Raw genomic sequence first — 24953 nt, 5'->3', positions numbered from 1 at the left:
TATGTAAGGTTCTGCGCAGTTTTATAGCTCTTAGAGTTTAATAGCACCTGCTTATTATATAAAAAAAAGAGTACTGTTTACTAAAACTTAGTAGTTAAATTTTAAGTGCCTTTAAAAGTTTATAACAACTTCTAAAGTGTAGTTATAATTATAAAAATTGTAGTATGAAAGAAGATAGCTGTTTTATTTAGTAAGTTTATTAGACATTAGTAGTTATATAAAGTTTTTAATGTTACTGCCCTTATTTTTAGGCACTAGAGTTAAGCTTAATTTATAGAATTTTATTATATAAGACTTTTAAAGTTGTTTTATTAATAGGGAAGCAAATTTTTAGCTAAGACTATAAATTAATTTAAGGATCTAATCCAGATTCAGGATAGCGTGGATTCGGATCGATCCACGAATCGGATCGATCTATCGCCAGCACTGCTACGATATAGAGATAATATAACGGCATTATGCTAAGCCGCCTAGATGGGTACTTTTCTATTTATAAAAAAGCTAATAGGAGATTCCGTAGAACTATTTAAAAGGTTGGACGCTATTCCGACTCCCCCAACCACGGAGGAGCCATTTCTGGACCCGCTTAGTTAATGTCATCGCCCTATACACAGCCGCAACCAAGCAGATTCCAACTTGTAGCACGAATTCTTTAACGCACCTAGACAGTTCAGAACGAAGCACATTTTAATAAAACTATACTTTAGACCAAGTGGACTTGAAGAGAAGGTAGTATAGATAAAATGATGTGGTCTTAGCCTAATCCTAACGCACCAAACAAAACTGCATCCTAGAACCAATCGACTAGGACACTCATGTGCCTGGGAAGCTGTTCCGGGGACGACTCTCCCGGAAGGGAAATCGGACTGGGACGTTTCCCCAGGAACGTCTCTCCGGGGAGACAGATCTGACTGGGACGCCTCTCCGGGAAGAGAAATTTGACTAGGACGTTTCTCCCGGGAGACAAATCCGGGAACGTCTCTCCAGGGGAACAAAACTGACTATGACTCCTCTCCAGGAAGAGAAACCTGACTGGGATGTTCCTCTGGTAGAAAAATCCGTTTAGCGCGGGACGAGGCCCAGGACCATTGCGAACAAAAGTAGCCCACACCAAAATAGAAACATAATAGCTATTTGTGGAACTCTGGCATGGATAAGTGATAAAAGCTTCGACAGCACATAAAAAGAAGAGGAGGGGGTCTTCCCTTGTGGGACCTTGGGTTTAAAGAGTTATTAGGGTGTGACCCCTAGTCACGGGTATGATTCGTAAGACCCTACTCGTGTTGTTGTGTCCTCAAAATTATCCTAGTATGAAAGGCCACACCTTAGCCATATGCAACGTGTACAGTCGCCTACCAAAAGTGATTGGCCACTTTAGCAAGAGGCCTAGGCTACCCCACAATGCTTTAATTTTAATTAATTATAACTTAATTAAATTACCACCTTTTTTAATAGTTACAAAAGCAAATAAAACCTTGCGCAAAGAGCTATCTAAGTCTACTGTTAATATAATATAGCAATTCCACCTTTACAGCGTGAGCGCTAGCAAAATTTTAAGTCATCTTAGCATTTCTAAGTCAACAGTTACATATAACATCTGCTGGCTGCGCAAGCAGCCCTAGCCTATCTATACAAAAGCCCTGCGTACAGGCTGGCCTCTAAAGCTTAACAAACGCGCTAAGAAGCATTTAATTTGCTAGGCAGTAAATAATCCCTTTGCTACGCTCTAAACTATTGCGACACTGTCTAAGACCTACTGCTGCATCTATGCTAGTACTATAAGAAGATACCTTGCAAAACATAAGTACTATGCCTTCTGTCCACGTTACAAGCCTTAGCTCTTAGCTGTACACAAAGAAAAACAACTCTGCTTTGCTTAAATTTATTAATATAACAAGAGCAGTAACATAGCTTACGTAGCCTATTATAATAAAGCAACATTTAAAGTTAGCTTAGACACTAGACCTCCATATGTACGTTAGCAGCATAGAAAAGCGTACAAGAGTTAGTACTTAAAGCCTACATTTAAGTCTAGAAGGACTACAGTCTCTGTATTTAGTGTAATCTCTCTTAATTTTAAATTAGAGCTGTTTATTAACTAAAAAGGTAAGCAGAACAATGCTAGTAAATACTGCTAGATTCTGCACAACGTTAGCATCCCATTCTATAAGCAGCTTACAGAGAAACGCGGTATTAGCATATAGATGCAGGATGGAGCCCCTATTTATACTGCAAAGGCTACCTAAAAGTATATAGACAACTATAGCATAATATAGATAGATTAGCTTCTATAAAGTCCTAATTTAAACCTAATTAAGAACCTCTAGTAGATTATAAAGCTCTGCATTTTAAAGCAATAAGAATATATTACTACTTACAAGCAGATAGTAGATATCTTTAAAGAGGAATAAGCAAAGATTACACTAGCTAATTATAGGAAGAGTATCCTAAGCTAGTTAAAGCGCATAAAGGAAGTTATCTAAAACAAAGGCAAGTTAACTCACTATTAATTAACTATAACGCTAGAAGATAGGCCTTAACATAGGCTTCTTATAGAACTAAAAATCTTTTAATTTAGGTAGCAATTAGTCAAGTAACCTCTTTCCTAAATGGGCTGACTATACCCCTGCAGAGCTCGGATCGTTGAGTGGCTAATGACTTTTGGTAGGCGACTGTACATCTATCACGCCAGCGAGGGACCAAGCCCCTATGTCTTATCCTGGCGTCTTCACGGACGCCTACTTGAGTGCTATTGCAGTCACAAGCTGTATCAAGTCTAGCGCGTTGTCAATCGGAAGCCGTATGCTCTATAGTGCATAAGCCATATCGTAGGTTATCATTTCGTGGAGACGTGGTTATCGGTTTCGCTGGCGATATCTTGTATCTAACGCAACGTGGGTAGAGCATCGAGGGTGAGGAATCGTGGGCCGTTAAAGGACGGGCGGTCTGGTTCGGGTTTCATCGGTCATGGTGAATTCGCCATTGTCGGCTTCTCGCGGTTTCTTGTCGGTCAACGGCGCTGGATGGTAGGAGCTGCCTAATGTCACGGCCCAAGAGCTTTGCAGCTAACACGGTTGGTATTGACAAAGGAGGTCGCTTGGGGAGCCGAGAATCAAGTCCCTGAGCAGTTCACACCCTAACAAAAATAGCCCTTTTACTAGGAATACACCCCCCTCCCATGAATGGACCGGTAGCGCGTGCAGGCGCCCAGTGGCAATTGGCCCGTTCAGCTCATGAATGAGCAATGTAATTTTATATGTAAATTACATACAAATCAGCATCTAACGTACATTTTTACCACTTTGTATGGCCGCCACCCGCCTGGATAACTGCCCAGCAACGCTCTTGCATGCATAGAATATACTTCTTATAGTCGTCAATTGTAATATTTTCCCACTCCTCCCGTAGGTATTCCTTCACCTCATTATCAGTCTTTGGAAATCGCCTTGAGAGCCTCCACTTTAGCATCTGCCAAATGTTCTCAATAGGACTGAGATCTGGCGAGTTTGATGGCCACTGTGCCTTGCTGATCCCCAGGCTTCTGAAGGCAGTTGTAGTACCCTTAGAAGCGTGTATGGAATTGTTATCTTCCATATAGATAATATCTCTACCCGTATTACGGCTGCTGTAGGCTTGCTGGTAGGCCTGAATATGAGGCAGGATATGCCGAATATACACCTCTGAGTCAATAGTACCCTTGGCGTTAGTACACTACTCCTTCTCAAAGAAAATAAGAGGTCCTTTAGCCGTAGTTGAGATAATACTCCACACCATACAGCTACTATAGCCCCTAAACCTAGGCACCATACAATCTGGATGCATAGCTTCCTCAGCTAGCCGAGTTACATATACTTCTCCTGGGCCTGTTTGAGCTGACATCTCATCAGCCCAGCCACACCTATCCCATGTATCATCTGTCCAGCCAAGGTGTATCTACGCCCAGTGAAGCCGCTGAGCCTTACTAGCGTCTGTAAGGAAGGGCTTTTGAGTAGCTTTGTGGCGGTGATAGAGCTCCTTCTCAAAGGCCTTAATCAGTGTTCAACGGCAGACATTGATTCCTAGCTCAGCAGCAATTTCCTCGCGAGTTTTGCGTCGCTGCTCGGCGTTCTCCGTAGATTGGCGTACAGGAAGACGTCGAAGGGGTGTATTAAGAATAGGTGGCCGACATTTTGGCTTTATAGGAGTTATAGGCGATCGAAGACAGTCAGAAATAGTACTCTGAGGGATCCCTAGTTTCTGAGAAATAGCTAATTGCTCCAAGCTCTGCCATTGTGTGGATTTTGACGCTTTCCTTGTATGATAATCGACGATGAGGTGCTTTGGCTATTTTGGCTGGGTGGCTAATGACTGTGGCAGAAAATTTACCTGCATTTGTATGGGCAACCTTATATAAACGGATGCATTTGTTCCAGAATCTTCACGCTAATTCTACGCACGTGCCATCAGCCCGTGTGACGCTACCGGTCTATTCATGGGAGGGGGGTTGCATATCGAGAATATACCCGAACGTCTGCCGACAGTTTGCTGCTACTTTGACTTACATTTACTCTGCCTACTAGATTCCCTCAGACGTAGATAGCGGGTAGAGCGAATTTAGCGGGCAGGGCGAAACTGGCGAAAATGGTGGAAACTGCCGGGAGAGTGTCGGGAGTGTCTGGCAGACCGAGCAGCTCGGGACCGTGCGTAGCCATTGAACAGGGTTCGTGACTGTCGGGTGGTAAGCGAGAATAATCGAGTGGTGTGATCTTGGCGAATTGTCTGCCCGACTAGGAAGAAAGCCGGCAGCTAGCTAGCACCTCTTCTCGGGCGAATAACAAAGCAACGACTTTTCCGGACGAGTACGTAGCTTGCTTGCCTGCGCAGCTCGCTTGCTAGCTACGTGATTGTGGGTGGGAATACTATACTGTCTCAGCTAACACGCGATTAGCGTTGGGATATATTAGGTAAAACATTAAGAAATTAGGCCTGTAATGGAGAAAATATTAAAAAATATAAGTGATTATCGATTATGAGCCGTAATACAAGACCTTTAGCATGGTAGAATCCAATGAGGCCGTGACGAATGGTATATCGAACACTAAAACGTAGAAGACGGTGTTAAGTACATGACATACTCCTTGATACCAATACCATTTATCTGGTCTAATCATTCAGCTCATACACAGGACCCGTGTACGTTTTCCTCGCGCGCAGAAAATAGAATGCCACACTGAAAATCATGGCCGCGCCATATAGTAGGCTGCTATAGTTCATGATCTGCGCATCTACATCCGGCGTGAATGGCCAGAATGAAAAGAAGGTCCCAATGATAGTATACAGCATAGCTAACACTGTGATTGGAATACCCGCCTTTCCTAAACGAAATGGACCCCATGGAAGAGTCTTATCCTCGCCAGTCAATCGCTTTCGAAGCATGACTCCGGCGGCGATGAGGAAAGCCGAATAGTAACTGGCGATGAGAAGTGATATAAAGGCCTGAAACGCCTGGGTGGAGCCGATGTTGATTAAAGAGAGACATACGTTGACAACGCAAGTGACGCCGATTGCGTAGAGTGGCAGGCGGGTTCGGGTGTCGACCCGAGCGATTATATTCGAGAATGGGATGCCATTTTCTCGGGAAAAGGCCCAGAGCATTCGGGACGCGGTTGCAAGAACGGCCGTAACCGAGAAGATATTGATAGAGAGCACAATAGCGGTCTGTTGGACAAAGTCAGCTACTCTGATCACGTCATTAGTTGGTGTATTTTCCAAACTCACCAAACCTGTTCCACCGGAGATGCTTCCAGTGCCATAAACAAAAATATCAATGAACGGAAATCCTGTCGGAGACACAACAGCTTCTTCGGGGTCGCCCATGCAGAACAAAACTGCGAGCAAGATTCCGAAGCCCATGGCACCATTGATGCCAATAGACGACAGCATCGCTCTTGGGACAACCCTTTGAGCATCCTGACACTCTTCGGCAATATGATCTGCGCCATCAATACCTACGCGCAGTTAGATTCCTGTTGATTTAAACGTACAGATCAGAGGAAATCTTACCGAGAAAAGAACCCATGGTTGTAATAAAACCAACGAAGAAGGAGAGGCCCATAGAGTTCCATCCCCCTAAGTTTTGGAATGTGGTGAAAACCTCGGCTGCGCTTTTATGCGGTGCCAGGTAGACTAGCGTTACCAAGACAGCGACAAAGCCCATGACATACAGCAGCAGCGTTAGACTTTCAATTCGAGGCAGCAGTCGACCCAGCCAAGTATTGACAATGAGTCCAAACGTCAAGACGGCCATAAAAAGCAAAGTGCCGTGCCATCGCTGGAAATGGTAGCTGGGGTAGTTGAGGACCAACAAACCTTGGATCAGCGTGCCACAAATATAGCAAGTATTTGCAACGATAGATTGCCAGGCCAGCACGCTGAGCCAGCCCGTGAGATAAGAGAGAAACTTGCGGCAGTAATCAGGAGCAAGTACAGCAACCCAATTGAACGGACCGCCAGCAATTGGAATCATGGAGGCCATTTCGGCCATGACAAGCGCCTGTAGGCCAGCGCCGATCCAAGCGATGATGTAGCCATAGACCAAGCCGGCTGGTCCGCCGTTCTCCAGACCAAATTGAAGCGTCCTGCCCAGCGAAAGTCAGTACGCATCACTGAGCTGCGAACGGTGGGGAGGAGGGGTCGGACATGATGAGGACCTCCCATGTCAACATAATGCCGCATGTTAACCCAACGGCTGACATCGCCCTGAATCCTCTCTGGCATCACATAATGTTAGCGGAGATTCGATGTGCGGAGATTGTTGATCAGAGGTGTGCAAATACATACCCGCAGCTGTTGACGCTTGCCAAACCTCGCCAACACGGCCTCGTCAGAGGTCGCATTGCTTTCTGGACCCAGTTCTTCATTGACAGCGCCTGAGCGGGAATGAGAGACATGGCCATTCTTGTCATCCATCTCGTAGGTGCTCATAGTAGTGATGCCAGTAATTACCAAAGGAAAGAGTGAAGTTGTTTGCACAGTGAAAAAACGAGGTGAGGGAGGCCGCTCCTAGATCGCCGCGATGCAACGGTTACACAGCTACCGAAGTAGAGTGGTAGAGAGCGTGGTAGACGCAGTGGTAGATATGCCAGAGGCGAGGGAAGAGAAGATGCCCAGGCGCGAGCCGAAAGAGGACCCTTTCGAAACGGGAGGGTGCCCACCCACACACATGGCTCTGCAGCCATCGAACCACACCGTAGGATCCACTAGGTTTGAAAGTTAGGCCGTGCACGCGTACCCTCGTTCATGCAACGGTCTGCGGGTTGAAGTGCCGCCGTGCCTGGATTGGTTGCCGCCGGGCCGGGCCGCGTGAGGGATTCATATCCTTTCCCGCCGCGGGCCACATACCGGCATCTTTTGAAATACTAGCATCCATCTGTCCAACTCCATTCTCTCACACGTCTTTCACCCGAACCACCCACCTGGAACTCCGGCTACAGCGTACCTCTGTCGGCGATGCCCTTTCACCATGAGCCTCCCCCCTTCATTTAAACAGGCGCTCCAAGCTTGACAGCAGACGGCCATCGTCTCGAGAACCCCCCCAAATCCGACAGGCGCCGCAAAGACGTACGGCATGAGCGTGGGTACCAATCTTGCACAAGATCGTGGGCCGCTGGTCAATCTGGCCAGCTGGGTCCTGCTCATCATCGCTCTCCTGGCCTGCTTGGTCAAATTCTACATCAAATGGAGAGCATTCAAGCGCCTTGACCTGAACGACTTGTTCTTCGCATTCGCCCTTGTACGTGTAGTATTTGGATGAGCGGGATCGCCGAACTAACGACCTCCTTCCAGTTGATGGCCATCGCGCTGTGTGCGGCGACTGCTACCCAAGTATCAAATGGCCTTGGGCGGACTGCGGGCACGCCCTCCGACTCAGAAACCAGGAATTTCTATCTGGTAAGAGCCATAGCCCTTGTCACCTCTTTGGCTACGTGAATCTAATACTGTGTGCCCTTGCTAGGCTACGTATCTATCGTCGCTCTTTTACGTTCTGGCCACCTTTTTCGTCAAGCTCGGAACCCTACACTTCTTTCTGTCGCTCGCCCTTAATCCTCTGAGCAAATTGGTTACCAATATTGTTATCGGATTTTCATCGTCATGGATGCTCACCTCCATCTTCGTGTTGTCCTTCCAATGCTCGCTTCCGGACACCTGGGATATGCGACAGGGAGAAGGCAAGTGTATAAACGAGGTATGAAGCAAAGACCCTCATAACTTTGCTCGTACTAACATACTAAGACGTCCTTTTGGATAGTCCATGGGGTTGTCGATATTATAACGCAAACGGTAGTTGCGTTCTTACCAATCTATCTCCTCCATCACATTCAGACCAACAAAAGGACCAAACTCTTCGTGAGGCTCTCGTTTTGCCCAAACATACTGTAAGCAATCCAGAATCTAAGAATTCTACACCTGCACTAAACCTATTCCGCATTTAGGACTCTTCCCCTTATAATCCTTCGCCTCACCTACCTAAAACACCTTTACTCCTTCAAAACTTCAAACGTCATGACGGCATCCTTCAAACTGATCCTAGTAACTGTGATCCACTCCAGCATCGCCATAATTTTTAGCTCAATCCCTTTTACAAAACCAGTCATTGATGCATTATCTATTGGGGTAATAACTAACGATATCGGGTTCAGCTTGCGATGGGATCTAAACACGGCACAAGTTGCTACCGCCTACGGAAACCATAGCTCCTCGAGCGGGCGTGGCGGGGGATCTTCAAAGAGAGCCCTGTATGGGTGGCGGAAGACTCCTGCAGGGGAAAGCTACACTAGCAGCGTTACTGCTAGTAAAGGTAGGGAGGAGAGGGGAGGGATTGAATTAGAGAGCATGCGGAAAGGAAATTCTACCTTTGATGTCGAAAGGGATGGTGGAAAGATGGAAATTCGAACGACAAAGACAACTACGGTAAAAAGTGAGCAAAGAACGGATCTGAAAGGTTAATTTCAATATCATTATCGCCCGAAGTAGGCTCCCGCAACCTCATACCCCAAATAGAATCAATTTTTATGGGGCGACGAGAACTTTCAAGACAAAAACCCATATTCTCTGCTCCATGTGAAATTGGAAAAAGTACCACAAGCAGAACCGAAAACTTTTATTGACTGGAGTATACCGAGTGGGATCCGTACTATGATCGTACCAAGTCAACGCTAGCACAATGGAAACTACCACCAATAGCATGCACATTGCGGAATGGAGCTTTCAAAACCTCCATCCCTCTTCCCTCTAACCATTTTACGAATTCATGATCCTGCTCCTCGACCACAATCTTGTCGTGTCCTAGGACCAGCACGTTCATCACAAGCCACGCGCTTGTCATGAACCGAGGCACCCCACCGGTTGCTTCTTCTACTGCTTGCACCGATTTGACGAAAGGATACGAGACTAGTTCCCAATCCTTGAAGGCCGCATGGCGACGCAATGACTCCTCAGTGACTCGAAGCGGATTATAGACCATCAGGCCTTGCCGTAATGGCAATAACGTCGCATCGATATGCATCGCATGCGGGTCGTTGACATCTAGGAGCTCAATTTTATAGCCGGATGGGACATGGAGTTGTATGTATTCGACTCCCTTCATGTTGGTGACGTTGCTCAGCTGACCAATGATGGTGGAGCCGAAGCGCATGAAGTCGGCAGCATCAAAGGCCGGGCGACTGTTGTTGATGGCCCATTCATGACTTCCAGGGTCTTCGAGTATGCCATTATAGAGTGTATCTGGCGAAGGTGGTCGTGGAGCGCGGACGACTTTTACAGAAGGGTTAGCCCCCAGCTTCGAGAGAAGGTTCCCAAGCGAGTTAGCCACTTCATCAACACGACACTTCCACGCAAAGCAGGACTCGATGATAGTATTGCCAACAACAAGCAGTCCATCACGAGGCATTGCCCCAGTGTATCCACCTGTTTGAAGCCAGTCCACTTTTGCTGGGCGGAAGACGTTGACGCCCTGGCTTTGTAGCAATAAGGCAAAGTTTCCAAGCTCTTCCTCAGCACCACGAACAATTTCGGGGGGGAAGGGGTTCGCAGGCTTGAAAGCCTCATGAAACCGGGGCGGCATGGTTGCCTCAATCATATGAGGAGCCTCATAAGGAAAACACGAATTGTCCGCTCTTCCAATGATCACGGATCTCAAGGGAGCCCATTCGTTGTTGGCCGTTACGTTGGAAGGGAAGTTCTGGCCCCTTTGTGAGTGGCCATTGGGAACACTTGGGTTTTTGTGGGCCAGTGGTGTTTTGGTTAGTAATGGATCGTCGTTTTCGCATAAAAAAGGTTCGGATTGGGCATATACCCCATGCTTTGCCACAATCGTAGTCATTGAGACAATGAGGAGACAGTGGCAGGAGTGGAAAGAAGCACTAGAGATAAGTACAGGCAGTCTAAGAGGCCAAGCATTGGTACACGGCTAGAAAGCAGGCCATCTTGTATCGTTGTGGCCGGGCTTCATAGCGCTGTAGGAGTACTAGAGCGGGCTTAGTGCCAACGCGTAGGGCTGCTCGTACCTTACCTGCCTACTTACGTAAATTATTTAGCCTCCCAGGTGCGTACTTTGCCCCAGCTCGTTTGTCTGCATAGCATAGTACCGAGGACCAAACGCGTCGTATGATACTACGTATCGCGGAACGCCATCGCACGCTAGGTTCGGGCCGCATAGAATCCCCGTTCCTGACGCCGTCAGCTGCAGGTTTGTCACATCATTTCACGAGGAACGCAACCAGCACCTGCAGTCACATACTACTTGGGAAAATACTCGAGGGTTGCTGCAGGGAATTGTTAACGCCCCTGATGTCGGCCGAATCCTGGGGGAAAACACCGCCTTATTGTTACAGGAGGCCCCTATGAATAAATGAATGAGAGAAGATCTGTCAATCTCAGGCCTTTCTATTGGCCGATAGCCTCTCGTACGACTGTTGTTCAGCAATCAATCGACTACCCAATCTATTCGCGGCCTAAAGGTACCACCATACAGTTGCGGCACGGCGGTAAGTAACCCCGCCCCGAATGGCATGCTTCGGATGGCTTAAGCCTTACAACAGCCTCCACGACGCTCCACACGCACTGTTGCGCAATAAGCGATCTTCCCAAAGTCAACATCGCAAGGCCTCCACGGCCGCCTGGCTAAGAGCTATTCTCCAACACCGGCCCGCAACCAATCAAACCGCGATGCTCAACGCCAAGTTCTACTCCTCGCTCGGCAGCAAGTATGAGGATGCTTTCGCCCACGATGCCGGGCTCATCAGCTTCATCCAGACTGTTCTATCGGACATGCCCCCACAGGCCCTAGTCCTAGACGTCGGCTGTGGTACGGGCAAGCCGGTAGCTAGTAGTCTGGCTGCAGCTGGACATCGCATCCTTGGCATCGACATCTCCCCAGCCATGGTTGAATTGAGTCGCAAGGCAGTGCCAAGTGGTACCTTCGACGTCGCAGACATGCGCAACTACGTACCGCCTGAGGGAATTCGTCTCGATGCCATTTTCAACATCCTCTCGCTCTTCTTGCTGGATAGAGAAGGGATTGAATCCATGGCGGAGAAATGGAGCTCGTGGTTACCGGCTGGTGGCCTATTGTGTATCTGCACAATGGCAGCTGAGGATTGTTCCCCTGATGAGAAGGGTAACGGCTACGACGCGGACGGTCTGTGTGCGAGAGACATCGGAATCAGGTTCATGGGCGCGCAGACTTTCATCACATTGTTCACACGAAAGGGCTGGGCGGCCCTGCTAGAGAAGCAAGGATTCGAGATCGTGAAAACAATGACGGAAATGCATGCACCGCCTGAAGAGGCTGACAGCGACCCTGAGCCACATCTTTTCATTGTAGCGAAGAAAAAAGTTTGAGTCTCACTTAGTAGACCTCGCGCAAACTTGAAGGGCTTTTTTGGTCAAGCTACAATACCTATGAATTCAAAAAATACATCTGGCAAGCTTTTGTAAGCAATACTATGTGCCCTGCACATCACTGTACTAACGATCTTCATGTGCTAGCCGACACTGGATCTAGTGGCGTGAACTGGAGAACCAGATCCTCCCCAGGTAGCCCAGTGACAAAATGTCCATTAGTACAGAAGGTACTATCGTCTACAACCGAAGTACTGAAATTGGTGTAAATGCCGGCAACGGCATATCTGATCACTGCAATGGAAACATATCAGTTTAATTCTAGAATGGACGTACTTGATCACTTACTTTCCATTGCAAAGCTCATACCTAGGCACAATCGGCTTCCGCTTCCAAATGCCCAGAACTGCTTATCCATTTCCTCCCTCTCGTCTGAATAGCGGATCCAACGTTCTGGCCGCCAGACATCCGGATCCTCGTAGACGGATGCGTCACGATGCAGACACCACGCGAACGAATTTGTCCTTACGCCACCTGGTATGTTCTCATATGGCCCGATCGTTGTGGGTCGGTCATATGGCGTTAACCTTGGATTCGGGACTGGTAGCGTGCCTCGGAGACGCATAGACTCTTTAATCATTACCCGCAAGATTGATAATGCTTCCAACTGCTTTGGAGTCATCATCTTTGTGTCATCAAATCGTGTTGAAAGATAAAGAGGGTTGGGGACCGAGCGTAGCTCAGCTTGGAGTTTTTCTTGCCATTCTGGATGCTTGGAAATTTCCCAGAGAATATACGTGAATGTGATACCTGGTTCTTGCGTGAGTATCTTCACCATACAGCTCGAGATCAAACAACATACCGAAAACATCTCGAGTCGCGACTAGTTGATCCAGAATCTCACTAGCAAGTTCCAGTCGTTGTGCTTCATACAATGAAGCTTCATCTTCCTTGAAGCCACTGTTTCGCAACTCTTGAGAGATGGCAAGCCTTAGTTGGTTATAAACAATAGGTGTATCTCTTTCAGAATGAGGCTTCAGATTCGCCTCGTTCCAAGCTTCCTCTGTCTCATCCGTAAGTCGCAAAGCCCACTCCTCCAGTTTATGGTGAGCTTGTTCCACAGATTTCGGAATCGGGTCCAGACCAATCTTCGCAAGAAAACGTGTTAATTTAGGAGCTTCCAGTAACCAAAACATATTGTCGCTGGGGTGGCTTTTAAGGTAAGCATCCAGCCATATATTTCTAGCTTCGACGTCATGGATGAATTGGGTCGCGCGGGGAAGCCCAACCATGAACGCGCCGACCGCATCTATCCCGTACGCCAGATTGAGTCCAAGAATACCAAATGGTATTTGTTTATATGAAGCATTTTGGAGAACGGGTAGATATCTCTGGAAAACTAATGTAGAAAGAATTTCTCGAACTTGAGGAGAATCCTGAATGAACGTTTTGCTGTACACATTCGTGATTCGACGACGGCGAGGGACATGGTCTTTGCCTAACGATGTGAAAATGTTTCGCTTCCTAGACGAATGAGCATTCAAAACGTAACGCTAATACCAGAGGACTTACCCATGATTTTCATAAAAGGTATACCAATCAGGCTTCTCGAATCCACCACCATATATTTTACGAACACCTCCATCATAATCATTGACGAGGAGCTCACTAGGTCCTAAACGGACAATATTGCCCTTTCTTTGGATGGCTTCGCAAACAGTCTCGACTTCCTTGCCAAGATAGCGTCTCCATTGTATCCAGAAAGAGCTGAAAGGCGCCGACCAATGTGCGTTTGGTATTTTTCCTAAAGCAGAAAACCACACAGGATATATTATCCACCTGAATAGTAGATGCGATAAAGTAACAATGGCAAGTATATAGATTGAAAACATTTTGTCCTACTCGGGAGTTGGTCATGTGGTGGAGTGAAGATTGTTATCGAAAAATAATTACCATTTTGAACAACTGATATCGGGTGCCGAGTTTTGATTACTTCAATGTCTCGGACTTCCTGAATCGCATCGTATAGGTGCGTGAATATGCATCTTCCCCGCATAAAGATTAAATTTCCGGCGTGACGTTGTGTTGTGGATACGGAGGGTCAGCCCGTCCAGGGTTCGCGACGAACATGCAGAACCCCAGGCGCAATCAGCCCTGGTAAATCCTTCCACTAAAAATACAAGGGTAACTGTTTTTTAGTTAATTTTAGCTCTTTCAGTGTATTAGAAATGAGCTCAAAACCCTTCTTCGGCATCAAGAATATATTCAATTCTGCTTTTGGCCTTTTCAAACTCCGCTAAACGAACACCCGAATCCTTCCGGACTCCAATGGCACCTCATCGCCTCCTGTCAACCCAGTCACTCCAACCAACCTCGCTTCCTTCCACTCTCACTCTTCCTGCTATAGCAGGTACAGACATCTGGTCCGTACCAAGTCCAAATCCAGAGCAGCATTTCTCAGCTCCATTCGCTTGTATCACTATCCCCATTAGATCATTTCGAAGGATTTGCGTCACGGTCTCGGCCGACTTCGACACAAACACCCAGCAAGGAGGACTTCTCTTTGTACTACCTCCTCTACATGGGACGAATCCGGCTGACGCTGGGCGAAGATGGGTCACCGCAACTCTGGAGTACGAGCACTCTAGAATGAACGCTAGCGTCGTTTCTTGCGAACGTTGGTCAGATTGGAGTCTGCATGCGTTGCCTAATGACAATATAAAGGAGGTTACGCTGCAGATGTACAGGAAGCAGGACCCAGACGGGAGTTTGGGGTCAAGGTTGGTAGTCTCGATGCTGCGAGACGGAGAGTGGAGAATTATTAGGGAAATTCTATGGGCTTTCGAAGAGGACAGTGGAGAAGCCTGGGTAGGTGTACTCGCTAATCAAGCTATGGATGATACTGGCAAAGATGCGAAAACTGTGTGCTTCACGGACTTGGTACTTGATGCATTCGCCTGTAACTTCTGCAGCTGACTGGTGTAACGGTAGATTGGGCTCTTTTATTTTCATACAAACTTTTAACCTTACGGCCTTCCAACTTAAAAGTCTCCACCTTATTCCCGAGTTCAGTGACATTAGCTTCTTTCTATTGTAGATTGTCTTGCAGACCATGAATTTAACTGATTAGCTTATCCTTCTGCTTTCCACTCATCGTAATCATCCTCTTCGTCCCTGTCATTGTCTGGGTGGTCAGCGTCATAACTAGTGTAAGGCCAGATGTCCCAGAACGGGCCAGTATAGCCTCACCCGACCTGTTTGGAAGTCACATGACCTGTGCTTCGTATATAAGCATGAATCCTGACAAGCGAGGCTTGGCAGCGATTCGTCTCTCTTACCTAACACTCCTATCTTTCTCCGAAACCTTGCTCTCAGTGCTATCCGTGCTATCTACTATCCCATCTTTACATCGAGTGCATCGTTACAAGCAACTTGTAGCTAATTGTAGCAAACTGCAGCATATTATAGCAAACTGCAATAAACTATAGTATATTATAGCAATGTGCAGCAAACTATAGTACGCATTACTTATGTTGTGTGAGAGGTATCGAACAGGAAACACAGGTCACAGAGAGGGAATGCAGGATAGGGGGGTAACGAGAGTAAACCTTAGAGTCGGAGGCAGGGGTACGGAGGCCGAGGAGTCTATATAGCCCGTGCCAAGCCTAGGGTACTCAGGGGTTGGATAGCTGTAACATAACTGTGACATGTTGTAAGTAGCGCTAACTATCTAGTTAACAACACTACCCCTAAGCTAGCTAGATGTTAGGTATAAAACCTAGTTTAATAGTAAGCACATAGTTTTTTTTACTAAATTTTACACTATTTCTGCTTTCCTCTTGCTAGCGCCTAGTGTAACGATTCTCAGGAATCGTTCCATCTCGGGTTGCCCGGAACCAATCCGAAGGTTCCCCGTATCGGCCCCGACCCTGACTTGACCTGGCTCCGACCCTGCCCTGCCCCCTGCTGTTACCTCTATTCCCCCAAGTATTTAGTCGCGCCTCTCTCCCGTAGCTAGCTCGATAGTTTTCTGATATCCTTTCGTACGAGGCCTATAGGTGTCAATGATATTCCCAGGTTATTGAGTCCCTACGCACTCCCATATGCCTCTGAGTGGATTCCTACCGCATTCGGATCCATTGTCTTGCCTGCGCCGTTACACCTAGGAATATTATAACAATAAACACTAAAATATAACTATATAACTATATATACTAATATTATTTCCCCCCCTTCCGAGCAGCTCTAAGCTACTTGCACAGCTGGTCTAGCGAGCACCTCTGCTGCTGCTGCCGCTGGCTCACCTGCCACATGGCCGCCTCCTCGCTGGTCCTCCGCGTCTGGGCTATGCGCCTGACCTCCTTGATGACCTCAAGCCGCAGAGAGTACTACGTTAGCTCGCTCTGAAGACCTGCCCTCTATCTGTTCCCCCAGCATATGTCTAGCTCAGCGATTGAAGGTTGGCCTTGCAGTCCTACTGTCCATTCGCGCCAGAGGTCCTCTACAGTCCTTACAGCACGGCACATGCGATGCTTTGGTGCAGGCGCAGGCACAGGTCTCGCATGAGCTGAGAAGGGATCATAGGGTAAGCGAGTCGACAAGGTATTGAGATCCAAACAAGGTGAATTGTACCAGTGTATTGTAAGGTCTAAGAAGCGAGAGAGAGCTCTGGGCTGACTATATACTGTACGAGAAAGGAGCTAGTCCTAATGAGTGAATAGTGCAGTACATGGGTATGGTATCGCGTTATCTCAGCAAGCTCAGACGAGATGGGGAGAGAGCCTCGACAGGGGCAAGCCCCTGCTAGTAGCCTCAGTGGCGCAAGCCCCATCTCTCTAGCTAATGAGGGTGTAAGAAAGGCTTTCTCTCCCCAGCTGTCTAAGGGACTTTTGTGATTTTTTAGGTGATATCATGGTTCTAAACCTCCTCCACTATGCACTAGCTTAACTAAGAATTACTGTAACTCTACCACTTTTTGTCTAAACCAGGTTAGATTTTAATAGGTAATAGAGACAGTCTCTAGCTATATCCTAACATTTTTGTAACCTAATTCTAACAAGATTTAGCAGAGTATTGCGCTATTAAGTTCTGCGCAGGACATTTTGATAACCCTATAACTACACCTTAATGCGACTCTCTAACTACACAATATATTATCTTTAGAATTTAAGACCTGTCTAAGACAGGCTCTATTAGAGAGCCTGCAAAATTTTAGGAGATCTAGGCCGCTGGTTGTCAAGCTGGATAGTAGGCTAGGGACATCGCGATCGCTCTCATGTCTGCAGCTCAACTAGCTGTTGTCTGAGGACTCTAGGGATCTAGGAGCCGTCTTATACTAGCTCTATTAGGGAGCCTGCAAAGTTTTAGGAGATCTAGGCCGCTGGTTGTCAAGCTGGATAGTAGGTTAGGGACATCGCGATCGCTCTCATGTCTGCAGCTCAACTAGCTGTTGTCTGAGGACTCTGAGGACTCTGAGGATCTAGGAGCTGTCTCAGACTAGCTCTGTCAGGGATCCTGCAAAATCCTAGGGAATTTAGTCTACCAGTTGTCAAGTTCTAGTCAGGAGGGCGATACTATTAATCTGAAATCAGGGTATGGATAGGTCAAAGTTCTGCGCGCGTTTAGATTTTTCTCTACTAATAATAGTTAGAATATAGTAAAAAATATACTATTTTATAGCTACAGCTTGTCTCTACATTGTATTAAATTCTAAGCTTATTCAGACATATAGTAGTAGAGATATTGTAAATCTAATTCTATTGTGATGCTTTTGAAATAGGCCTATTCATAGAAAAAATCACAAAAGTCCCTCAGACGGCTGAGGAGAGAAACGCTACCAACAGGGGTCAGAAACCGCTAACCCCCAGGCCATACTCTATTTGGAGTAGCAATATGCATGGTGGTTTGTGCGTCCTCAGTTCTCTCCTCACGTCTGAGCTAGCTGAGATAAGTATCGCGTGAGACACGTGCGACAGAGCGCGCAGACGGTGTAGGCGCGATGCTGATCTGAGCAGAGGTATACCTGCTCGAAGTTAGGTCTGCTAGCAGCGACGGCGGCGGCGACGACAGCAGCGCTGATAGCAGCGCTGCAGCTGCTGCTGGCCTGAGCCTAGGAGGCGGTACTGGCAGACTGCCTGGCTGCTGGGAAGCTTCTAGGCGGAACACGAGGCTGCCAGAGGTGAGCATCTGCAGGTACTGAGACTGCGAGCTCTGTCGCACGTGTCTCACGCGATATCATACCCATGTACTGCACTATTCACTCATTAGGCATAGCTCCTCTCTCGTACAGTATATAGTCTTATCTCAGCAAGCTCAGACGGGATGGGGAGAGAGCCTCGACAGGGGCAAGCCCCTGCTAGTAGCCTTAGTGGCGCAAGCCCCATCTCTCTAGCTAATAAGGGTGTAAGAAAGGCTTTCTCTCCCCAGCTGTCTAAGGGACTTTTGTGATTTTTTAGGTGATATTATAGTTCTAAACCTCCTCTACTATGCACTAGCTTAACTAAGAATTACTGTAGCTCTACCACTTTTTGTCTAAACTAGGTTAGATTTTAATAGGTAATAGAGACAGTCTCTAGCTATACCCTAACATTTTTGTAACCTAATTCTAACAAGATTTAGCAGAGTATTGCGCTATTAAGTCCTACACAGGACATTTTAATAACCCTATAACTGCACCTTAATGTAACTCCCTAACTATATAATATATTATCTTTAGAATTTAAGACCTGTCTAAGACAGGCTCTATTAGAGAGCCTGCAAAATTTTAGGAGATCTAGGCCGCTGGTTGTCAAGCTAGATATAGGCTAGGGACATCGCGATCGCTCTCATGTCTGCAGCTCAACTAGCTGTTGTCTGAGGACTCTAAGGACTCTGAGGATCTAGGAGCTGTCTCGGACTAGCTCTATCAGGGAGCCTGCAAAATTTTAGGAGATCTAGGCCGCTGGTTGTCAAGCTGGATAGTAGGCTAGGGACATCGCGATCGCTCTCATGTCTGCAGCTCAACTAGCTGTTGTCTGAGGACTCTAAGGACTCTGAGGACTCTGAGGATCTAGGAGCCTGCAAAATTCTAGGAGATTTAGTCTACTAGTTGTTAAGCTGTAGTCCAGTGGATGGTAGTCTAGGGACGTCGCGATCGCCCTCATGTCTGCAGCTCAACCAGCTGTTGTCTAAGGACTCTGAGGATCTAGGAGCTGTCCCAGACTAGCTCTGTCAAGGATCCTGCAAAATCCTAGGGAATTTGGTCTACTGGTTGTTAAGTTCTAGTCAGGAGGGCGATACTATAAATCTAAAATTAGGGTATAGATAGGTTAAAGTTCTGCGCGCGTTTAGATTTTTCTCTGCTAATAATAGTTAGAATTTAGTAAAAAATATACTATTTTATAGCTACAGCTTGTCTCTATATTCTATTAAATTCTAAGCCTATTTAGACATATAGTAGTAGAGATATTGTAAATCTAATTCTATTGTGATGCTCTTAAAATAGGCCTATTTATAGAAAAAATCACAAAAGTCCCTTAGACGGCTGAGGAGAGAAACGCTACTGACAGGGGTCAGAAACCGCTAACCCCCAGGCCATACTCTATTTGGAGTAGCAATATGCATGGTTTGTGCGTCCTTGGTTCTCTCCTCACGTCTGAGCTAGCTGAGATAAATATAGTCAGCCCAGAGCTCTATCGAGCTCCTCAGACCTTACAATACACTCGTTCAATCCACCTTGTTTGGATCTCACTACCTTGTCGACTCGCTTCCCATATGACCCCTCCTCAACTCATGCAAGAAGCTCGACAGCTCAAGGAGGCGATCGATAGACCCCTTGAGCTCCTTCACCCGCTGCTCGCTCCGCTCGTTCCGGGCATCTAGCGCTTGTAACTGGTCGGCGAGCAGGGATATCGCCTGGTACAGGACTGACAGCCGACTAGGAGCCGCCTCTGCGTCAAAGGACTCGTCGGTTTCCTGAGCAAATGCTGCGTACGCCTTGTGCTAGAACACGGAGTGGTTCCACACAGGGTGGCTAGGGAATCGCCGGCGCAGTGTCACTGAATCCTAGAGGATTACTTCTCTGAGGTAGAGCAGCAGGTTTGTGAGGCCTCCTGCGGCTAGGTCGTTGATCTGGCTAGCGTGTGGGCCAAAGGGGTCCTTCCACGCATCCAGCTCCGGCCAGATGAGAGACACGAGCTCGTCTGGGGGGGCGACGGCGTCGTGCGGGATCTCGAAGCAGCCCATCTGGGGCGGGTGGCCAGCCATAGTCCTCATGAACTTCTGCGGTAGCGATTTGAGGTAGCAGCCGACCATCTGCTCCTGGTTCCACCTTCCTGCGCGCCAAATCTGGTCCTCACTGATCTCCTTGAGCTCTGCTAGCTTGGCAGCCCCACTGCGTGGGAGGTGGGTCTTCTTCTGTGACGAGATCCCAGCGTAGCTATACGCCTTCGCGACCCAGTCGCGCTGGGAGTTGTAGGAGAAGGCTGCCGTACGATCGCCCGTGCTGGCTTTGATCAGCCGTATGTGGTACCAGGCCGAGCGCTGGCTGAAGTCACGGAAGGGTTCTTCCCCCAGGTCCCAGCGATAGAGCATTTAGAAGGCCAGGCTGCTGAGCATGCAGAGAAGCGGCTTCCGATGCCGTAGCGCGCCAATCGTCTCTAGCCGACCGTGCTGGTTCTGCTTGCTTGCGCGCGTAGGGTCCTCGACCTTAAACCAAAGGTAAACAGGTCAGATATCTCCGCAGAGCGGTGGTCGCCTCCGCGCGTGAGCATGTAGTGGCTGAGCGTGAGATCGACTAGCGTACGGAAGTGGCATTCTGTTGCTGTTGAGGATGAGGTCGCGTCGGCGCCATGTATCCACAGCTCGCTGCAGAGCCGCTCAAACTCGTCCTCAGAATAGCCGTCAAGCAGCGTGTCTCTCCCCTTGTCGGCGTACTGCTCTCGATCTCGCTGGGCATCCCTACGCTGAAGAGACCTGAGGTACTCCCTCACGCTGTCCTCCCACGGCGACAGGTTGCTGTTCATGCCCAGCGCCTTCTGCTCTCGCCAGAGGTCGGTGATGGCTGTGATGTAGGCGCGAACTGAGCGCCAGGCAAGACGCGTCTAGTCTTAGGGGACGTCGCTCCCTACCTTGCGAGACCTAGTCCTTAAGGGCCTGTTTGCAACCTTCTTAACTAGGAAGAGCAGCAGCTCGTCCTCTGTAACTGTGCTGCTTTTGTGGTACTGCTTCCTCTTGCAGAACGCCTAGATACGCGTGGTTAGCACGTAAGTCGCGTACACGTTCTAGCTCTAGCAGCAGCTGTCGCACGTGGTCCACACGATACCATACCCATGTACTGCACTATTCACCCATTAGGGACTAGCTCCTTTCTCATACAGTATATAGTCAGCCCAGAGCTCTCTCTCGCTTCTTAGACCTTACAATACACTGGTACAATTCACCTTGTTTAGATCTCAATACCTTGTCAACTCGTTTACCCTATGACCCCTTCTCAGCTCATTCAAGAGCAGCAGGTAGGCTGTATACTACCTTAAATTCCTCTGCTTTGGGCTATAGACCTGGTGCGTATTCTCTGGCCGCTGCTCACGGATTGTAGCTAGGATATGGTGCGCATTGGCGCGTAGCTCAGCGTTGTTCGCGATATTGACTTCTGCGCTGCGGACCCATGCTCGCCTTCTCTGCCCCTGAGTATGTACGATGAGCGATGAGGAGAGGATACAACAGCAAGACAGCAGCAAGCAGCGCACGCTGAAGCTCAGGCTCGGGCTCGGGATGAGGGCGAGGGCGAGGGCAGGCCCGCCCTCCTATATACAGACGCCATCAAGGATGCGTGCTGCAGCAGCATGAGGGCAGCGCGCGCAAGATATCCCACAGCGTGGGCGTTTAGCAGCTAGGCCATTAAGGAGCTATAATACAGGGCGCAATACAGCATCAGCATCGCGAAGGAGAAGCTCCACAAGAGCAGGGCCAATTATGTAGCAGCAGACAGGCGTAACCTCTCGATTCAATACAGCAGGTACATGGGCAATCCGCGGCGGGCTCAGCCGGCAGCTGGCATGATGATGATGATGATGATGATGATGATGATGATGTCTTTATTACGCCCGGCTCTAGCCTAGAGGGCACTAGTGCGTTATTACCTAAGCGCTTTCTTAGTGATGGCTTAACTCCTTGTAGCCCTTACATGCCTCCTGCTCTGCTATCTGGCGTAGTTGTTACATATCCCCCTAATTGTAATTTATAGCAAGTGTTCTTAAAGTCTCTTCTTTAAGTGTTTAAAGTCCTTTTATTAGCAAGTAAAGTAAAGCCTACTGTTATATAGGGTTAGTATTAAGCGTCTTTTTTCTACTATTGTCTCTATAGTTCTAGGTTCCTATCTCCTTTCTTACTCTAGGCGGCCTGTTGCTATTGCGTACCTAACTGTTATCTTTACTGTGTTAATGTCCAGCAACTATTCTGCTAGGTCTGCTAGTGCCTTTCTCTCTAGAAAGAAGGGGAGGTTTTCTCTTTTAGTCTCTGTTTGCTAAAGCATTTGTATTTAAAGTGTGTCTTATCTTTAGCATTAGAAGAGAAAGTGCTAAATAGTTTCTTCTGCCTAACTACATATGCACATGTTTAAGTCTGCAGCTCCTATTTAGTTTAGGTATGTGTTTAGCTGTGTTATCCTAGTTTGTAATTGTGCTAGTATCTTTGCTTCTTGCTAGGTTAGGGCGTTATAGAGCTTCTTAGTGTGTTTCCCTAGTAGAGCTATGTCCATCTTGCGCAAGTATCTCCCTACTTCTGTTAGTAAGTCTTTTCTCTGTCTCTAGTTTCTTACTGTGGTCCTAGTTACTGTTAACCTAGCTTAGTAAAAGGGTCTGGTTGGCACGCTGCCCTCTGCTGTGGCTTTCCTCGCTGCTTCCTTGGCCTTCTTTACTAAATCGTTGCTTCCTGCTGGGCACCATACCATACGTACAGAGCACCGCCTTTCCCTCAGTGCCGGCAGCTGGCAGAGAGAGAGGCCGTGGACATGCACGGATGCCGGGGGCGGGCATTTGGCCGGCAAGCGAGGCAGCGGGCTAGGCGGGCACTCAGTGCCACCTCGAACACCACCTAATCTAACTATGTTATGCGACCTAGGTTAGTTGGTTCTTCTCCTGTAGTATCAGCCTTAGCAGTGTTCCTGTTAGCTAAACAAGACTGTTGTAACAATACTCTAACTATAATATTATAACTTTTAGCAAAGACTTAAAGTATAGTAGTGTAAGAGGTATCGAGCAGGAAACACAGGTCACAGAGAGGGAATGCAGGATAGGGGGGTAACGAGAGAGAGTAAACCTTAGGGTCGGAGGCAGAGGTACAGACGCCGAGGAGCCTATATACCCCGTGCCAAGCCCTTAGGGTACTCAGGGGTTGGATAGCTGTAACATAACCGTGACAAGTAGTAAATTTAACAGCTACTTTTATGCTAAGTAATAACTACTTCTTTTCTCTAGGCGGTATAAAAGTACTACAAAGTGATACGTTAGGGTGTAAAAGAAGCGAATTGAAATGTACCACGTCCTATTAAGCACTATAGATGGTCTTAAGGAGTAGCATTAATTACTATGTCTACAACATCAATAGCACAATGGATGTCCTCTATCAACGTGATCCGCCTAAAATACTAACTAAGAGAGATCCCAAGGTTATTTAGGTAACTAGCTTGATAGGGGCTTCCCTAGGCCGCAGTTGAGACTGCTATATTAGCGACATATACAGCACAGTTGAGGTCGGGTACCAGCCTAGACCGCTTAAATCGCACGCCGAGCTAGCAGAGCATGAGTAACTGCCATTTCAGCAGCGTTAATAGCACGGCTAAGATCGTCTATCAAACTAGCCTGCCTACACAACTTAATCTTGCATGAGCTGAGGAGGGGACATATGGCAAACGACTCGACAAGGGAGCGAGATCCAAACAAGGTGGAATGAGTGTATTGTAAGGTCTAAGGAGCTCGATAGAGCTCTGGGCTGACTATATACTGTACGAGAGAGGAGCTATGCCTAATGAGTGAATAGTGCAGTGCATGGGTATGATATCGCGTGAGACACGTGCGACACTTAATCTAGGCGGTCTTTAGAAGTAGCATTAGCCGCCATGTCAACAGCGTTAACAATACTGTTAAGGTTGTCTATCAACCCGGCCCGCCTAATCGCTTGCTGAGATCTTCTAAGATTCTTCAAGTAGCTAATTTTATTAGGATGACCGTGAGAGACAGCACTCGCTGCCGTTTCCGCGACATGAATAGCATAGTTAGGGTCGTCTATTGATCTAGTCTACTGAAGTTGTATGCTATGCAGTAATCTAAGGTTTCTTAAGTATCTAGCTCAATTAGAGTGATCCCGTGGAGTATTAGCGACTTCCGTGCCGGCGACGTGAACAGCACGGCTGAGAACGTTAATCAACCTAGTCCATTTGAATTGCATGCCGAGACGACTTCCAAAGTTCCTCAAGCGGCCGGCTCGATTAGAGTGGCATTGAAGAGAAGCACCGGCTACCACTCCGGTATAGGTCCAGGTCGTCTATTAACCTAGTCCGCTTAAATCGGATGCAGAGATAGCTCCCAAGGCTGCTCAAGCGGTTAGCTCGATCAGGGTGGTCTTTAGGAGTAGCATCGACTGCCATGTCAGCAACGTCGATGGCACGGTTAATGTTAGGTATTAGCGCAGTCCGCTTAAATCATTAGGCCTAGGGATGAAACGCTACACAGAAGCAGAAAATCCCTCAAACCCATTAAAGAATCAAGTTCACTACTGAAAAAGACACAACGACGTCAAAATTCGCCTGTCCCAGGATAGAGTCTCCTGAAGTCGGGATGGGCCTCCAACACTCGCACTGTCTTCGCAGTCCTCTCATCATAATCCCGCTTTAACTTCAACGCCACAGGACTATTCACTGAAAACCAGGGCATGCCTCGCATTCTAAACAACCTCTCCTGGAGGCTCCAATCAGCAAGGAATCCAGAGCCCCCCGGCGACTCGTCCAATCCCCTTTGATGCACAAATTTGAGCGCCGACTTCTCTGGATTGCCAATGAATGGATTAGCTTCATACTTCAAGAACATCTCTACCGCTTC

The 24953-nt window shown here is 47.6% G+C and overlaps 8 protein-coding genes across 8 annotated transcripts; 4 read left to right on the top strand and 4 right to left on the bottom strand.

The window, feature by feature from the left end:
* Positions 1-371: 371 nt before the first annotated feature.
* BDR25DRAFT_348700 (uncharacterized protein) lies at positions 372-1333 on the bottom strand (the record flags this gene model as incomplete). Its single annotated transcript, XM_033694460.1, has 6 exons — positions 372-461; positions 541-661; positions 710-759; positions 806-1200; positions 1256-1274; positions 1325-1333. The coding sequence occupies 6 exons, from the start codon at positions 1331-1333 to the stop codon at positions 372-374; spliced, it is 684 nt and encodes a 227-aa protein (XP_033555257.1).
* Positions 1334-5142: 3809 nt separating this feature from the next.
* BDR25DRAFT_276328 (amino acid transporter-like protein) lies at positions 5143-7099 on the bottom strand (the record flags this gene model as incomplete). Its single annotated transcript, XM_033687550.1, has 5 exons — positions 6820-7099; positions 6679-6749; positions 6043-6617; positions 5758-5987; positions 5143-5697 (listed from the first exon to the last, which is right to left on the bottom strand). The coding sequence occupies exons 1-5, from the start codon at positions 6961-6963 to the stop codon at positions 5143-5145; spliced, it is 1575 nt and encodes a 524-aa protein (XP_033555256.1). The 5' UTR covers positions 6964-7099.
* A 507-nt stretch (positions 7100-7606) lies between these two features.
* On the top strand, positions 7607-8985 carry BDR25DRAFT_338952 (uncharacterized protein; the record flags this gene model as incomplete). Its single annotated transcript, XM_033693327.1, has 5 exons — positions 7607-7771; positions 7825-7929; positions 7994-8224; positions 8272-8414; positions 8472-8985. The coding sequence occupies 5 exons, from the start codon at positions 7607-7609 to the stop codon at positions 8983-8985; spliced, it is 1158 nt and encodes a 385-aa protein (XP_033555255.1).
* Positions 8986-9172: 187 nt separating this feature from the next.
* BDR25DRAFT_365697 (uncharacterized protein) lies at positions 9173-10360 on the bottom strand (the record flags this gene model as incomplete). The annotated part of the gene is made up of 2 exons (XM_033696912.1): positions 9173-10219; positions 10334-10360. The coding sequence occupies 2 exons, from the start codon at positions 10358-10360 to the stop codon at positions 9173-9175; spliced, it is 1074 nt and encodes a 357-aa protein (XP_033555254.1).
* Positions 10361-11205: 845 nt separating this feature from the next.
* BDR25DRAFT_276324 (S-adenosyl-L-methionine-dependent methyltransferase) lies at positions 11206-11880 on the top strand (the record flags this gene model as incomplete). The annotated part of the gene is made up of 1 exon (XM_033687549.1): positions 11206-11880. The coding sequence occupies one exon, from the start codon at positions 11206-11208 to the stop codon at positions 11878-11880; it is 675 nt and encodes a 224-aa protein (XP_033555253.1).
* A 136-nt stretch (positions 11881-12016) lies between these two features.
* BDR25DRAFT_365692 (cytochrome P450) lies at positions 12017-13772 on the bottom strand (the record flags this gene model as incomplete). Its single annotated transcript, XM_033696911.1, has 4 exons — positions 12017-12174; positions 12229-12690; positions 12743-13404; positions 13453-13772. 4 exons carry the CDS (start codon positions 13770-13772, stop codon positions 12017-12019), a joined length of 1602 nt encoding a protein of 533 aa, XP_033555252.1.
* Positions 13773-14247: 475 nt separating this feature from the next.
* On the top strand, positions 14248-14820 carry BDR25DRAFT_166509 (uncharacterized protein; the record flags this gene model as incomplete). The annotated part of the gene is made up of 1 exon (XM_033684097.1): positions 14248-14820. A coding segment is annotated over one exon (573 nt), but the record flags the coding sequence as incomplete, so codon positions are not given.
* An 8651-nt stretch (positions 14821-23471) lies between these two features.
* BDR25DRAFT_348692 (uncharacterized protein) lies at positions 23472-24614 on the top strand (the record flags this gene model as incomplete). The annotated part of the gene is made up of 11 exons (XM_033694459.1): positions 23472-23486; positions 23562-23613; positions 23663-23799; positions 23839-23860; positions 23889-23919; positions 23985-24060; positions 24096-24106; positions 24153-24176; positions 24234-24394; positions 24432-24529; positions 24588-24614. 11 exons carry the CDS (start codon positions 23472-23474, stop codon positions 24612-24614), a joined length of 654 nt encoding a protein of 217 aa, XP_033555250.1.
* Between the last annotated feature and the right edge of the window lie 339 nt (positions 24615-24953).

This window comes from Lindgomyces ingoldianus (assembly GCF_010093535.1).
Source record: "Lindgomyces ingoldianus strain ATCC 200398 unplaced genomic scaffold BDR25scaffold_1, whole genome shotgun sequence".
Classification (NCBI taxonomy): domain Eukaryota; kingdom Fungi; phylum Ascomycota; class Dothideomycetes; order Pleosporales; family Lindgomycetaceae; genus Lindgomyces; species Lindgomyces ingoldianus.
Note: the sequence above shows the minus strand (reverse complement) of the source record. Positions and strands in the feature narration are given on the sequence as shown.